Genomic DNA, 17,381 nt, shown 5'->3' on the forward strand with positions numbered 1-17,381 from the left:
GGGGGTTCTGGGGGGGGGAGGGGGGGGGGGGGGCGGCGGGGGGGGGCGGGGGGGGGGGCGGGGGGGGCGGGCGGGGGGCGGGGGGGGGGGGGCCGGCGGGGGGGGGGGGGGGGGGGGGCGGGGGCGGGGGGCGGGGGGGCGGGGGGGGGGGGGGGGGCGCGCTCGCGCGCCGCTGGGGGGCGCTTTTCTTTTCTGCCTGGGGCGGCAGAAATCCTAGAGCCGGCCCTGCCTACAGTAATCCGTACGTACCATGATAGAGTTCTCTGTGGCTCTCCCTACCCCCACTTGCCATAACCTTCTCCAGCCAGACAGGTAGAGGCATGGGGCCACTTCCTTCTCCCAGGAGTGGGAGCAGAGGCCTTCCTCCCTTAGGTGTCCCTTCTGCCCCTCATTCCCCTGCCCCTCACAGCAGCAGGGAGGCTTCCCCAAATACTTACTCCTGAACTGGAGTTTATCTGCTGGAGTGGGTGGGCAGATTGGGCCTGCTGCACTTTTCTCCTCTTGTCATACACATAATCCTCTTCTGGGATAATGTTGGCAGGGCCACCTAGGGTAATGGGATTGTGGAGTTAACACTGCATTAAGATGCATGGGGCAGTTCTGAGTTATTGTTTCTATCACTGTCAGTTGCTCAAATCATGTTTTGAGGCTTTACTTCTACCCATAAACTTACTTTATATCAGAATTTTTTTTTTAATCATGTGACTCCAGGAACTGGTGTCTTAAACACAGGCCTATGGGCTATACCTGGAACCAGCTAGAGCGAATGGCCCAGGATAGAAGACTATGGAGATCTGTTGTTGGCGGCCCATACCCCGGTTGGGGTGACGGGCATGAATGATGATGAATGATGACAGTGCCTCTATCTTAATCCAGCCCTGTCCAGAGCAGGGGAATAGGGTTTATTCCTGTCTCGCACAAGGATTAATCTATTCCTTGTTCTGGTCACTAAGGGAAGATAGCTTTCTTATCTCCTTGCACCTGAATATGCACAGTATGTCATCCAGGCTAAGTGACAACTGCTTTATCTGAGTACCCTTGTTTGTGCTGCAGGCTAGTTTCACATAAGATTAGCTCTGGCAGTGTTCTCCTCCAAAAACTGTTACATTGCAGAAAGGTCAGAACTCTTGTAACTCTTGTGTTGATCCTCTCATAAAGTCATGAGTATGGTCACCAAGAAGATTGCTTTCAGAAGAAAGCTTTAGGGAACTCATAACATTCGATGGCCTGCTGCATGAAGGTCACTGAAGTGAAAAGTATTTCATGTGTTTGCCTTTAACTTGTGGGATCCCATTTAGGCTCTCCCAGCACACAGCTGAATAGAATATGCTACTGCATGAGAATTGGAAAGTGAAACTTAGACCCTGACTACATTGAATGATGAAAAGGAAGTCTGATTATTAAAACTGAAATAATCTTGAAAATTTTATTGTTGTTTGTAACGTAGGTTAAACAAATTATATTAAGGGGGGAAAAAAGGAAGGGAAACTGACCATATCCTAAGAGAACTAGGGAAGAGCAAGGATGGAATAGTAAATGGAAAGTGAGCAGAATACCTTATGGAGCAATTTTTAACTACCGTAGATTTGTGTCAGTGCTTAGACACTATGGAATAGATGTTACTGGGGAAAAAAATTCAGACTCTTGTACAGCATGAAGTTTTGGGTACAAGGGAGAATTTAGGCACCATATAGTGTGTTTAAATGTGCGGTTTGGACAAGGTGTCACAGAATGATTTCCCATGATTGTCCCCCTTTTATTCTTCATTCCAGATCGACTGGTGGAGTCAACTGCTTTGCGGAAAGCTATAGAAACTGTATATGCTGCTTATTTGCCGAAAAGTACACATCCATTCCTGTACTTAAGGTAAAGTAATAAAAAGTCTTAGGGCTTGTCTTTACTATCCTGCTGCATTGGCGCAGCTGTGCTAATGTAACACATCTGGTGAAGATGTGCTATGTTGACAGGACAGCGTCTCCCGCTGACATAGCACAGTGTAGACAGTGCTTTAAGTCTATTTAACTTCCATCGCTCGGTGATGTGTTTTTCATGCCCCTGAGCGACTTAAGTTACATTGACTTAAGCAGTAGTTTTGACAAGTCCTTAACCTCTAATGCCTGTCTTGTAGGGCTAGCCAGAGTCAGAGCTAGATAAAGGGGATGAACACAGCTAAGGTGGGCTTTAAGCTAAAGCATGGGACAGTTTATTCCCAAGCATGTGGTAACTGAAAGTGTGTTTTCTTTCATCCTTTATAGACTAGCAAGTCCAAAACACTAAAGAAAAGGTTTGATTTTTTCAGAAGTGTTGAGCACACACAACTCCAGCTGCAGTCTGTTGGATCTGTTGGTTTTCAGCACTAAGAATCAGGCTCCCTGACCTTTTCCACAGCAAGAGCAATAGGGAACACTTATTTGTTCTATCCAAAACTCCTATCTGCCTCTCTTCTTGCTAAGAGATAGCAGAGAGACAGAAGCCTCTTGCATGGTCCTTAGTGAGGAAAGCTTTTCAGGAACGCAGGCCTGGAAAAGACCTTGGAGAACAAAGACTGGTTGAAGAATCACACAGAGGATGACATTTTTTTGTTTTTGTTGAAAGATAGTTTTGAACTTTAGTTGGGACAAGTGTGATCTGGCTGGATAGATGAGTTACCTTAGGCCTGGTCTACACTGTGGGGAGGGGGGGGGTCAACGCCGCGGGATCGAAGTCCGCGGCTCCCCCGTCGACTCCGCCACCGCCGTTCGCAGTGGTGGAGTTCCGGAGTTGACAGGAGCGCGTTCGGAGTTCGATATATCGCGTCTCATCTAGACGCGATATATCGAACTCCGAGAAGTCGATCGCTACCCGCTGACCCGGGCGGGTAGTACGGACGTACCCTTACAGAGAAACCACCAAAGTGCTGGAGTGACCTTCAGCAGCGGTGCTAGCCCAGTGTGGGGCTTCTATATGCCAGGCCTTGTCACAAAGAGGTGGCTAGTGGTGAGTGTTACATGTGTCCACTGAAAAAGTGACAGTTCGCTTTAAAACATCTTTTAGAACGATCATATAATAAAATTAGTTCATTAATGGGCTGATCCAAAGTAAATGGAAAGAAGTGGGTTTTGAATCAAGCCTCTTAGTATTTAATAGATATCTAAGTATCAAAACAAGTAAGACTCCACTGCAATACCATTAGTTTTGCAGGTCCATTTTAGCTGCCTAGGGTAAACTTATGGCCTCAGTTCTGACACATCTTGTGCTGAGCATATTCACACACTCCTCCATCAGTGGGATATTTTTAGGTTAATTTTCCTTTAAAATGTTTTGCAGCCTGGAAATAGCCCCTCAGAATGTAGATGTGAATGTGCATCCTACAAAGCATGAAGTCCATTTTCTTCATGAAGACAGTATCCTAGAGTGTGTGCAGCAACATATAGAGAGCAAATTACTGGGCTCTAACTCTTCAAGGATGTACTTCACCCAGGTGAGAATATAACTATTAAGAGACAAGTCTTCACTGTGTTAATAGCCTGTGGTAGCAAGTATTCTAAGTTCAAGATTAGAATCTAGTCTGGGCCAGATACTCCTATTGTACTGTGGATCGTCTCTTGAGAGCTGTGCTGTCCATTTTTGAAGTGTGTTTGCCAACATTTATTTTTTAAAGTGACACTGTCTAATTCAAATCTAGTCAGTTTGGGGGCGGGGGGAGAGAGGAAGTTAAAAGTAATTTCAGGTACATTGACTTTAAGTCTCCTTGCCGTTGGTTTTTTTTCTGTCTTGTTTCTGCGTGAAAGACCTATATAAACAATGGAAATGATTATACACAAAGTGCTGTCAAAGGCACAATGAAAACAAACTGAAAAATATAAGGAAAAACATTTTTCTTTATCTTTCTGTCAGTCATCTTGGGTTTACAAATAACATGATGAGATATTTTCAGACAGAAGGGTGACTTTAAAATGGACTCTTATTCATGTTTAATCTTTTACAGTATATTAAATTAATGGATTTACTGTTATATATTTGTTCAATTTAATATTTAGGTTTATAATTAAATACTAACTTAAGTAAGTAGAATTATGTATTTATTTAACGCTACCAATTTTTGTTTTTGTATAATTTTGTTAGTTTCAAAATATTGTATTTTAGATAAATACAAAATAACTATATAACCTAATAAACACACACACATAGGTTAGGATTTTTTTTCTAACACCAGGCAGGACTAATACCAAATATAGTATAGCATTGCTAGGGATAAAACTCTGTTTATTATAATAAACAAGTAAATAAATCATGTTTTAAAAGTGATTGGATTATATGTCTATGATTATAATTCTTATGTAAGTAGACTATTGTAAAATAGTATCTATAGAATAATAATTTTAATTCTCTTTTTCATGTGCTTATTTTTTATAATACACACAGGGGATTGCATCTTCAGAACATTTAAAGATTTACAATTTCTTTACCATAAAGATTTCATTAGGGTGAAATTCACTCAATGCAGAGGGGGCCCAGGCCCCATTTAAGGCCTTAAATTGGGCTTAAATGATATTTTAAGGGGCCAAACATACAAGGGTAAATAGGCATGTACAATCTCCTGACGATGCTGAATTTCTCCTCTCCTCTCCTTTCCCTCCCCCATTTTTGCAATGAAGACTTTGATCCCAGGAGTTGAATGCTCTTCCACTGAGGTTGTTAAATCAGTAGCAAGCTCCTCTTTCACAGCTAAAGGAACAGGTGATAAAGTCTATGCCCACCAGATGGTCCGCACCGATTCCCGAGACCAGAAGCTGGATGCTTTCCTTCAGCCTATAAACAAACCCTTGAGTACAGGGCATACAGCGCTGACCCTAGATGGTGGTACAGGACTTTCTGATGGCAGATTCAGACAGCAGGATACTGAAATGGAAGATCTCAATGACTTTGATACAATGGTTGCGGCACAGGGGGATTCAGTGATGACACCAGAGGGGCAGAAGGAAAGTGGAAGGTTGACTCCTGAAACAGTCCCTACTAGGTAAAGATGATCTATGCTGGATAATTATATTGTCTTTTTATCAGAATGGATAAAAATTGATGTTTTTAAATTTTAAAAAAAGTTCTTTAATTTAAATCAGATTTTTTAAGTTTATATTAAATGTTTAATTTTAAGAAGTAAACCCATTGAAAATTACATTTTAAATTGACAACTTATGTTAGGCCTAAAATGATTATCTGTTTAAATTTTTTTAAATTAAATACAAAACAAATATTTAGCTGTGCCTGCTTGTTGCCAAGTTTTTAAAGAAAGTCAGACCACTTAACTGGTGGTAGTCACTTGCTAAGCACCTGGAATCAGAGTTGTTGAAGTGCTAAACCAGCTTTTGACAACAGTAACATTTTCTGCAGGTGTAAACAGTATTTTCTCAATTTTAGTTTGTTCAACTAGTTCAGTTCAATGAGTAGTTCATTTGAAGCTAAGAAACCAGTTGCATTTGAAAAATCAGGAGAGCTCTTTTCCCTCTTCCAGTCTATGAATAAAAACTAGATGTGAGAGGATGAGATCTGCTAGTTCTAAAATCTTGGTGGATATGGTGATGAGAAGCAGTCAGTTCAGTTCACTGGCTATAGTTGATGTCGTCAGATGTTACTGGTGTGGTGCTCTGCTCTGTTCAATGTTGATATCAATCGGCTGCGTGCATGTGTTCCCTCTGTGTGCTGTCCCAGCTCTGCGCAGATAGCTGACACAGCAGACCCCGAGAGAACCCCCCCCAGACTCTAGTAAGGTACAAAGGCACGTTGGCCAGGTTTATTGTCGAAAAGAAACACAGTCTCCAGCTCCCCGGCATAGAAGTCCAAGGTGCTGCTGAGGTGCGGCTAGCTAGTACTTATGTGCTCCCTGACAATAGACTCAGCTCAGTCAGTGGTGGGACTTTCCACCGCCCCCTAGGCTGGACAGAGACACCGCCGCAGGGATGCATTCTTATACACGGGTACAAACAAGTTACACATCACTCCTGACGTATTGAGGTGCAACCTCTCTATGTAGCAAGGTACAACCCCTCTACATAGTAAGGTGCCGCCTCTCACCTTGTACATGTTGGTTCAAACAAAACAACTCTATCCATCATATTACCCTTTTGGCCCTGTCATTGGAATGGGTCAACCTGTTCCTTGTTATCTGTGTGGAGTGTACAAGTATGCGAATGTTCTGATATCTGGTGTCCAGTACCGTTTAGGTATGTCTCTTTTCGCAGCATCAGCTCTTTCCTTGCCAGCTTTTGTGAGCAGGGCCTGCCACTGACTCACAGCTTAACTTTATGTTGCTTTATGTTAGCAAAGTCTTAACCATTACTTTAGTTCAGGCCTCAGGCCTTATACTGGGCCTCTGATAAGGGTTTATGTTTCAGGGCCTCATCTTACCACAGTTGATACTACTTTTTTTAGTAAATTCATTAGTTTTATAAGTAACAAACTTTTTGATTCAGCACATTTAAGAAAAATTAAATGCTGTTTTTGTGCATTTATAATTGAATTTCCATCCAAATAGAGTTTGATACAAATGGCAAGTAAAACAAACTAATATCTAGTAAATAAGAGAAGTGTCACTCACCATAAAAGATAATAAAATTTAGAATCTTAATAAATGTAAGTTAAGTTCTATAGTTGCTTAAATAAATGTAATAGGTATAGTGCATCCTCCTGGTTAGCAAAAAGAAGCACCAAATTTAGTGTAATTAGTTGCAAATCAACATGTTTAATAGTTACCAACGAATGAGAATCAGGTTTTCTTTGTGAAAATAACTAAAATGTACAAATGCAAAACAATTACTATTAATTATTCAAATCAAGGTTTTCTAGTTGTTGATTTGAATCATGGTTAAAATAGGTGATTTGAATCAGTTCATCCTTCTGTTTATGAAAGTGTGCAGTCAAGTTTGGGTGCTTTTTCTTTAATAAAAAAAAAAAAAGGATCAGGAAAACTATAAAACCAAATATTGTCTTGAACTTTCACAGAGGAATTAAATTCTTTATTAAACAGTAACACACAAGCCTTGTGCTTCTGCTGGAGAATCAGAAAGTGAAAATGACCATTCTCCAAGGTGAGAGATGAATATAAAGGAAACGAACAGCGTAAATGGTGAAAAGTAAATAGGGTATGTTTTATTTAAGGCGATCATGTATAAATCATAATCCATTATGTTCACCTATGGAGGATTAAGTACAGGGGGAAACTCAATGTGCAGGGAGGTTACACAGTGTTCCTTCTCCAGTCTTGCACACATTCTCTGGAAAAGATCATCTGACCTGAGGCTATTTAACTATATGCAAAGCTCTTAAGAGAGGATCCCTGGAGCAGCCAGTCAGGGGAGGCCCTGGTAGTGCTGGTCAACTGGAGCTGCTCTGGCAGTTTGTCCAGAGCTACCAGGGAGAGAGATTATTTTTCATTATATTGAAGAAACTCAAATGTAGTTAAGGAACACGCAGGATCTTTTATGATATCTCCTTTAGGGCTTGGTCTAACTCCTGTTGAATTTGACGGGTGCTGAGTTGGGCCTTTAAACAGTTGATTTGTCCAATGTGATTAGTAATAAGGATCCCTAAATAGCCTTGACAGTTGCCCTGTTTTGTCAAACAGTGCCTTGGAAATTAAACAAAACAATCTTTCCTTTGAAACTTTTTGGAGCTAGCTGGGTTTCCTGATTGCTGTTTAATGTAGGGTTACCACACTTCACTGCTGAGTATATACTTGTATATCATTCTAATGAGAATAGAAAATATTTCCTCTTTGTCTCTGTATTGCAGAAAGAGACAGTGGACAGGCTCTGATGTGGAAATGGAGGAAGATGATACCAGAAAGGGAATGACTGCTGCCTGTACCCCTAAGAGAAGGATTATTAACCTAACCAGTATATTGACTCTGCAAGAGGAAATTAGTAGCCAAGCACATGCAAGTATGCAAGGCACTTGTTCCTCAAGATGGTTATTCTTCTGACAGTTAAACACGATTGCTTGGATTACTTAAAATAATTTTATAAAAGTGGTACAAGAAGCCCTTTTCTGTTACAAAAGAAAGTTTGCTGGGGTTCTTGCTGTATATTTTGTTCATGTTTCTTAGTTTGCAGATTGCCCTGCTAAACCAGAGCAGTATTGAATTAATCCAACTGTCTGAGCAAAATTTGCATTGAGTTTTTTAAACCATGACGACCAGCTTCTGCAGACATTTTCCACTTAGGATAGGTGTGCACGTCATATCTAAGGGCTGGTTTAGCCTTTAGTGTGCCTGCATATTAAACCACATTAATAAACAAAATGTAGTAACTTAATGTAAGGCTTTTTTCCATTCCAAATACAGGTATTAACTCACCCCATAGATGAACAGCCTGCAAAATTGAAGCCTAAATACCAAGGTTCTATGTTTATTTGCTTTGGATACAGGGACAAAGTGAGGTTTCTTAAACAATGGAACTTCTGTAAAACAATAAGGTGTATATTTTTTCTTTTTTTCCCTCTAATTTCCATGCAGAGATGTTCAAGGGTAAGCCATTTTCACAGGAATTTTTTTATTGCCTAGTTGCAAGTCTCTGAAAATAGATATATAATGGAAACAATGATGGGACAGATTAATTAAATTTAATTACTGTAGCTTGTGCACAGCATTTTTATTTGAATGAGGAAAGGGGAACCACTTTCCCTGTGTCACTTAGGGCATGCTTACACTTGCAAATGTAGAGCGCTTTGAGTTAAACCAGCCTTTGAAGAGCGCAATAGGGAAAGTGCTGCAGTCTGTCCACACTGACAGCTGCAAGCGCACTGGCGTGGCCACATTTGCGGTGCTTGCAGCGGCATTGGGAGCAGTGCATTATGGGCAGCTATCCCACAGAGCATCTCTTCCTATTCTGGCACTGTGGCTTGTGGGAAGGGGGCGGGAGGTGCGGGGCATTCTGGGTCCTGTCCAAACTCCCCATGATGCATTGCTTCGCATCCCAGCAATCCCTCTGCTTCCATCTTTCAACGTTTTTTGTATTGCGCCTCTGTCTTCCCTTTCAGTCTGCGGGAATGGAGCCCGAACTGCTGAGGAATATGCTAACGAGTCTCACCAGCACATCATGTTTGGCAGTCGAGTTATTCCTTAAGATCCAAAGTGACAGTGGTAACGCATACGATACAAGATTGCTTGTTGCATTCATGGACATGCTTACCACTGTGGAATGGCGCTTTTGGGCTCGGGAAACAAGCACTGAGTAGTGGGATCACATCGTCATGCAAGAGTGGGATGACAAGAAGTGGCTGCAGAACTTTCAGATGAGAAAAGCCACTTTCATGGGACTGTGTGATGAGCTCGCCCCCACCTTGCGACGCAAGGACACGAGATTGAGAGCTGCCCGGATGGTGGAGAAGTGGGTGGCTATTGCAATCTGGAAGCTGGCAACTCCAAACAGCTACCAATTGGTCAGTAACCAGTTTGGAGTGGGGAAGTCGACTGTTGGAATCGTGTTGATGCAAGTTTGCAGGACCATTAATCCTGCTCAGAAGAACCGTGAATCTAAGTAACGTGCATGATGTTGTGGTTGGCTTTGCACAAATGGGTTTCCCTAACTGCGGAGGGGCGATAGATGGGATGCATATTCCAATTCTGGCACCAGCCCACCTAGCCTCAGAGTACATTAATCAGAAGGGCTATTTCTCTATGGTTCTCCAGGTGCTTGTGGATCACTGTGGGCATTTCATTGACATTAACACAGGCTGGCCCGGAAAGGTGCATGACGCATGCATCTTTCGGAACACTGGCCTGTTCAGGAAGCTGCAAGCCAGGACTTTTTTCCCAGACCAGAAGATCACCGTAGGGGAAGTCGAAATGTCCATTGTGATCCTTGGAGCCCCCGCTTACCCTTTAATGCCGAGGTTCATGAAACCCTACACAGGGAGCCTTGACAGCAGCAAGGAGCAGTTCCACAACCGTCTGAGTTGGTGCAGAATGACTGTGGAGTGTGCTTTTGGCCGTTAAAAGGGCCGCTGGCGCTCTCTGTATGGGAAGCTGGACCTGGCCAATGACATCATCCCCACGGTTATATCCGCGTGCTGTACCCTCCAGAACATTTATGAAGGGAAGGGTGAAAGATTCACTCAGGCATGGACCTCAGAGGTTCAACACCTGGAGGCTGAATTTGAACAGCCAGAGAGCAAGGCTATTAGAAGGGTACAGCATGGGGCTGCAAGGATTAGGGATGTCTTGAGGGAGCAATTTGAGGCCGAAAGCCACCAGTAATGTGTGGTGCCCTGCACGGGAGTGAAGTACAGCAGTTCCAATGTTAGTAGGAATCTGTGTTTGCTACATAGATGCACTGCTTTCCTGGGCTAAGATATCTTTTACTTTATGCAGTAATAATATTTTCAAAGCAAAAAAAATGCATTTTCTTTTCAATAAATGGATTTATTGAAAAGAAACACAACTGCTTGAGAAACAGAAAGGGCAAGAGGGTGGGGTGGGGACCGGTACAATCACAGATTTGTATGTGTCCTGTTATCATACTCAGCTTTCCTGTCTGGAGTGCCACACTTCAGGCTGGCTATACTGCATGGTGATGGGGGTTAAGTGCAGTGGGTAAGGGTAGTAGTTTTCAGGGCTGAGTGGTGAAGCTACAGGTGTTGGAGCAGCTGGTGGTGATAAGAACCCGGATGTTGAGGAAAGTGGGTTGGAGGTGACATGGGGGGACAAGGGCTGCAGGGGGGGCTGGCGTGGTAGTGCTCCGCCTGCATGGCTATGAGTGCCTGTATCGAGTCCGTTTGGTACTCCATGATGATTATCAGCCGCTCCGTGCTTTGGTGCCGGCGATCCGCCGCATTCTGCTGACAGACCCTCTTTTCACTCTCCTGCCGCTCCTGCACTTTTTGATTTTCATTAAGGGGGTGCTGCATTACTTCATGCAGCATGTCCTCTTTGCTTCTATGTGCCCTCTTCCTGATTCTTTGCAGCCTCTCGGCTGGTGATAACACGGATGGCTGAGATCTCAAGTTGGCATCTGTAAAGGCAAAATGCAACACTTAACAGAGGCAGCAATATTCACACTAGATAGAGCAATGATTCCCCCATACTTAAGGAGGGCAAGCACAGTCTACACAATAGCATAATTTGTCCATCCCAAAGCGAGCACACACAACCCACGGAAGCCTGAAAATGGTGAGAAAGCACAGGGTCCAGGGGGACTGATTGTTTCATGGCATGGAAACTGTCCTCTGGGTTTCTGTGCCTTGGGGAGAGCCAACAGCTGCAGGGGGCCCCTATACTGAACACTGTCTCCACATTTTCCACTGGAGTTGGTCCTGGAAGATATCTTGCTGCTGAGGGTGACCTGGGAAGCAAGGGAGGGTCTTCTACTACAATGTGGCTTCCGCCCTGGCCCATGTGCAGCTTGCCTGTATGCAGCAATGGTCCCCACACCCCTCACGGCACAGTGGCATGGACATGTTAGCCTGGTTGGGACAAGGACCACAGTGGCTCTCCCATGAAACCTGCGCAAGCGCATTGCCCAAGTTCTGGCTGAGACCTTTGAAGAGATCACTAAGGTGGATTACCACGAGTTGAGAGAGCACATCAACGCCCTATTCCGCATCTAGGCATGCATGCAGCCCTAAACCTCCTTGCTCCAAGAGCCCGCACAGAACAATTTCCTTCACAAAATAAAAACCGCTTACCGGAAACCTCCTCTGGTGTTTGTCCTTCCCCAAGCACCGGCCATGACTGGCTACCTTCCTCCTGGCTTGAGAACAGCTCCTGGCTGCATGCATCTAGGGATGCTCAGGTGTCTTCCTCCAGCTCAGCACCCTCGCTCCTGCTTTCCTCCTGCCTTGTTGGACTGAGCTCTGAAGTGTCCATGGTGGTACTTGGAGTGGAGGTGGGGTCACCCCCAAGTATCGTGTCCAGTTCTTTGTAAAAATGGCAGGTCGCAGGGGCAGCACTTGAGCGGCTGTTTGCCTTACAGGATTTGCAGTAGGCATTCTGCAGCTCCTTCACTTTAATCCCTCACTGCAGTGCGTCCCGGTCATGGCCCCTTTCCATCATGTCCCTTGCTATCTGCCCAAAGGTATCGCAATTCCTATGGCTGGAGCGCAGCTGGGACTGGACAGCTTCCTCCCCCAAAACACTGATGAGGTCCAGCACCTTGTCATTGCTCCATACTGGGGATTGCCTGGTGCGTGGAGGCATGGTCACCTGGAAAGATTCGCTGAGAGCACTTCACGCCTGGCTGAGCAAACAGGAAGGGGATTTTCAAAATTCTCAGAGAATATAAAGGGCGGGTTTGATGGTTAGTCACTTGAGGGCAGGACAGTAGAGTTCCAACTGATGAGCAGAGTGGCTAAACAGGCATTGTGGGACACTTCTGGAGGCCAATCAGAGCACATTAACAGACCAGGGCGTCCACACTGACACTGGGGCACTCCAGCAGGGGTGCAAAAATGTTATTCCTCTCGCCAAGGTGGAGTACCAGGAGTGCTCTAGCCACAGAGCCATAACGCTCTATGTGCCTTGCCAGTGTGGATGGGTCATGAGTTAGAGCGCACTGGGCTGCTTTAATGCGCTCTAACTTGCAAGGGTAGCCATGCCCTTACTTATGTAAGGATTTCACTTTGACAGGTAAAATACTATTCCCAGCTTGCAAATTCTTAGGGCAGTTTCCTCTCAGGTGGTGTTTCACTTTGCATCTTCTGCACAGCACAATTCTTGTTTGTTAGTGAGATTTAACAATAGGAGTGGCATCCATTCAAACATTCCAACCCTATTAAGCTGGTCTAAGTATTGGAAATCATATGGCATGACAGTTTTTGTCTAGTTAATTCTAATTGGTTGGTAACAAGATTCAGGGAAATTCTACAACTAAGTAGGCCAGCATCTACAGATATCTACGTTGGCTGCTAAGGCTAAGAAATCTTGACTCCTAGCAATCAAAAGGTTTAATGATGTTCTCCTTGAAACTCCTCAATGGCTGCTAGTACTAAATGCAAAATGCCATATCCTGGTGGATCTAGTTCACCCACTCAGTGCTTAAATATGAAGGCATTGCAGTTGCAGCTATTCTGTAGCCACCAAAAAACTTCCCAGAATGCTAGCAGTCAGAATTTGAGCAACTGTTCCATTTTGTGTTACCCTTGGGAAGAAGCTAGAGGAGTGTAACAGTAGGCCTTTTTAATAGAAGGGGTGGAACGGAGCTTCATTTGAAGAGTCTCACTTTTTATTATAAGCTCCCTTTTTCTAAACAATGAGGACAGAAATTTCTTCTGGGAAAGCAAATAAAAAGCTAAGAACCCTGATCTGCGTGTATACTTGGTATCAGTGGGGAGTATAGACTGAACAGGAACAACAGCAGGGTCAATTCTTAAATCTGATTTTACTGCATTACCAACTTTCTTTTAGGTATTTATTAATCTTTTCCAACCAGGAACTTCTCCAGTAAAACATGATCAAATCCAAGTAAAATATTCAAGATTTTTACAAATTGTTTTCACTCATGGTTTGAATGAAATATAAATTTTCTCATTCATACATTGTGTTTATCTATTTTAGGATTAAACTATTCGAGTGTTTAGAATTTCCTTGATAGTTTTTAGTACTTGTTTATTTTGGACTGTTTGGACTGAAGTGTGATTCAAGTAGTAGTTTGAGATTTTCACAACTTGAATTACCAAGATACTATGCCGACTATAGCAGATCTGGGCTGAAGGGAATTTATATGACCTCATGTTGTTAGATGTATTATTCCAGGTCTTCAGGAGATGCTACGTGATCACTCGTTTGTTGGTTGTGTTAGTCCACAGTGGGCCCTGGCACAATACCAGACAAAGCTGTATCTTCTCAACACCACACAACTCAGGTAAACACACTGATTCATACTATTAGATGTGTTGTCAACAGTTGAAATAACTGGTGAACACAACTGAGTAGTTAAAAATAAGAATGAAAGAAATAATAGAAATGAGGTACAAAGGCACTGTGAATGCTGCTTTTAAAATCTAGCCACATTGGTGATTTGAAGAGCACTCAAGTGTTAAAGTCCTCAAATTTTTAATCTATCTTAATTTATTGTATTGATCCTGCAAAATTTATAGGCTGCTGCTACGTAATTAAAATGCACTTTACTGTGTTGTGTCCCACTGACTAAAAACCCAGAGGATGAAAGGAGTTTGATTCTACATCACACTTACCCATACCATTCATTTGAATAGCTAAGTTATTGAAACGTCAAAGTACCTAATACTTTTAAAATCAGTTCTGTGCCTGATTACAGAGCCTGCAAAATATAGGGACAATGCAAATTGTATGTGTAAACCTACAAAAAACAACTGCCAAATTTAGGCTAAACTGCCTTGAGGTGTATCTGCGCAGAATCAGTCCTTTTCTCCCAGACTAACACCACACAGTTGAGAGATTAAGGGTTTGTCTACGCAAACATTTAGTTCTCGGCAAGATGGGGTGTGAATTTACCCTGCATTGTGCCGATCTGATATGTGGTATTTGTTAGAGTGCTTTGGTCTAGTCCTTGTTGAAATGGGAGATTTGAGTGCATTAAACTGTTAATCTGCATCAGCAGGATCCACATGGGTTAAAGCGCCACAGGGTTGAACTAAGTGTTTATATAGACAACCATGAGATCCTATCACATCGGTGTACTAGAGCTCTAACAGGCTGTAATAAGGTTCATTCTGCAGCTAAGGCCTTGTCTACACTGGCAAGTTACTGTGCAATAAAGCAGCTTTCTACGGTGTAACTCCCGAGGTGTACACACTTAGGGCATGGCTACACTTGCAGATATAGAGCACTTTGAGTTAAACCAGCCTTCGTGGAGCGCAGTAGGAAAAGCGCTACAATCTGTCCACGCTGACAGCTGCAAGCGCAGTAGCATGGCCACATTAGCAGCTCTTTCAATGGCCACAGAGAGCAGTGCATTGTGGTAGCTATCCCAGCATGCAGCTGGTTGCAATGTGCTTTTCACATGGCGGGTGGGGTGGAGTGTGACAAGGAGTGTGTTGTGTGTATGGAGGGGGGGAGAGAGTGGGTTTTGGGGGGGCTGAGAGCATGTCAGCATGCCACCTCTTTCTCTTACACACAGCATTCCACAGTAATGGTTGCTTTGTCTCGGGGCAGATAAGCGGCCGGCTGTCAGAAACGGAGCTTTCAAAGGTCATATCCGCATTCTTGCAGTGATTACAAAACAAGGGCAAGAGTGGCCGCTTGATTTAAGGGGATTATGGGACGTTTCTGGGGGCTGATCAGAGCGCAGTAATGCAACACCTCGTCCACACTGTGGGGGCACAGCAAACGTCATTCCTCTCGCCGAGGTGGAGTACCAGCAGCGCTGTAGCCGTGGAGTCAGAGCGCTCTATGAGCCTTGCCAGCGTGGACAGGGAGTGAGCTAGGGTGCCCGGGGCTCCTTTATTGCACTGTAACTTGCAAGTGTAGCCAAGCCCTTAGTGCGCAGAAACTCCTCAGTTGCAGCATTGCAAAAAAATCACCTCGAGAGTCATAAGCCTTAAAGCACAGAGGCTCCAGTGCTGTATTGGTAGTGTAAACACGTTACAGCACACAAAGCAATTAATTGGCTTCCGGAAGTGTCCTGTAATCCCTCAAGGGGCTGCTCTGCTTATGCACCCTTCCCCTTTCAAAGCTCTGTTTCTGACAGCCCTTGCATGCTGTGCTGATCTATCTGGGACACACAGCAAACCATTAATGTGGAATGCTCATGCCGTTGAACAGAGGCAGGTGGGCGGGGGAGAGAGCGAGAGACAGATTGCTGTGCAGAGAGCTGGGGAGGGAGGTGGGGGCTGATGTCGGGGTTTCCCTCTCCCCCTGCCTCAGGACTGGTGGCTTCCTGCTGCTGTCTGAACTTAAAGACAGCCTGCTGACACACACTGCCCCCCAAAACACGCACACTCCTCCCCCACTCCACCCACCCACCCACCCACTCTAGCCCCCCCCAACTCCGTCACACAGTCTGCCCCCATCCAGTTGAAAAGCAGCTGGAAATGGAGGAGGATGCCCATGGAACAGTGGGATTGGTAAACCGGCATCATATGATGCTATGTGTGCCCCATGAGGTATTGCAAACCCTTCCCAAAGCACCCTGCAGCCAGTTGCACAGTGGACTAGCTACCACAATGCAGTGCTCTTTGCCTTTGCAAGAGCCACTAATGTGGATGCGTTCCACCATCACAAGGAGCACAATGTGGACACGCAACAGTGGTTTAATTCCAATGCTTTAATAAAAGTGGTATAACTTGTGCAGAAACTTGTCAGTGCAGACATACCCTAAGATCCCCACACCCATCATCTTGAAGGTCTGTAGAGGGTGTGTATAAATTTTACTTACACTTACTTGAAGGAACAAAAGCATTCCTTCCTTGTTTTTATAAGGCTGTTAGTCACTGTATCTTAAACAGTACATGTGTATTGTTCCCATTTGTTACAAGATCTGTGGATAGTACCTCCTCCCCTGTTCCTCCTCAGCATTTCTTTGACTTGTAACCTGTGGCAAATGAATATGAAGGTTTAATGTATGATAAATAGGAACAAATGTATAATAGCTGCATGTTAAGAGTATTTTAAGCTTTTGCACCAGTATTGTGGAGACTGCTAACACTAAGAAACAGGCTCACATTTATTTGTGTATCATATGTGCCTGGTGGTGCTATTGCTGGTTACAACATTTCAGTGACTTTTTTTTTCTCTGTCTGTAAAAAAACAAATTATACAATGGAACCTCGTTTATCTGGTCTAATTGGGACCAGTGCAGATCGGATAACCAAAAATCTAGCTAAACTGGAGAATGGGCAGCTGGGGCTCTGTCTGTCAGCCCTGGGCAGCTGATGGTTCAGTTAATAAGGAAAGCCGGCTGATGGAGGCTTGGTTAAATAGGGTTCTATTGTATTGCCAAAATCATAGTTTTATTAAAGGACAATCCATTCTTATTGCTGTTTCCCATAGGAGAGAGAAATAAACATCCTAAGTATACTGCTTTTTTCCCATGATTCTGCCATTACAAAGTGAGAATATGCACATGACAAAAAATTAGACAGAAATGGTCATTTCAATAATAAATTAACTCTTTTCCTCCCATTCAGCCAAGAACTCTTCTACCAGATTCTTCTTTATGACTTTGCAAATTTTGGAGTTCTGAGGTTGTCGGTAAGTAGAACTTCCCTTCAACTCTTACATACAGGTTTTGGAGAGAATGATCTGATATAAAAGTTTTAACCTCACATATGTGGGCCTGGTAGCACACACAATTAATGACCACCTGTAAAAAGTTGGTCTAAGTGCATCACATAAGAACTCTGGGGCAGACAGAGAGCTGGAATTCTCCCGGTCAGCATTCAACTGCCTTAATCATCTTTTCTCTTTCTGTAACCCTCTGCCTTATTCACTA

General features: G+C 43.8%; 1 protein-coding gene across 5 annotated transcripts in view; it reads left to right on the plus strand.

Annotated features, from left to right (window-relative positions):
* Nucleotides 1–17,381, plus strand: part of MLH1 (mutL homolog 1) — a 47,680-nt gene that overhangs the window by 26,344 nt on the left and 3,955 nt on the right. For 4 of the 5 annotated variants that reach the window (XM_039522770.1, XM_039522769.1, XM_039522773.1 and 1 more), the window contains 6 exons: nucleotides 1,773–1,866; nucleotides 3,307–3,460; nucleotides 4,638–4,999; nucleotides 7,768–7,916; nucleotides 13,724–13,832; nucleotides 17,077–17,140. In XM_039522770.1, the coding sequence (XP_039378704.1) occupies nucleotides 1,773–1,866; nucleotides 3,307–3,460; nucleotides 4,638–4,999; nucleotides 7,768–7,916; nucleotides 13,724–13,832; nucleotides 17,077–17,140 (932 nt within the window). Of the gene's footprint in view, nucleotides 1–1,772; nucleotides 1,867–3,306; nucleotides 3,461–4,637; nucleotides 5,000–7,767; nucleotides 7,917–13,709; nucleotides 13,833–17,076; nucleotides 17,141–17,381 lie in introns of all 5 variants that reach the window. The other variant, XM_039522771.1, reaches the window with a different exon arrangement.

The sequence above is a fragment of the Mauremys reevesii genome, linkage group 2, assembly GCF_016161935.1.
Source record: "Mauremys reevesii isolate NIE-2019 linkage group 2, ASM1616193v1, whole genome shotgun sequence".
Lineage (NCBI taxonomy): Eukaryota > Metazoa > Chordata > Testudines > Geoemydidae > Mauremys > Mauremys reevesii.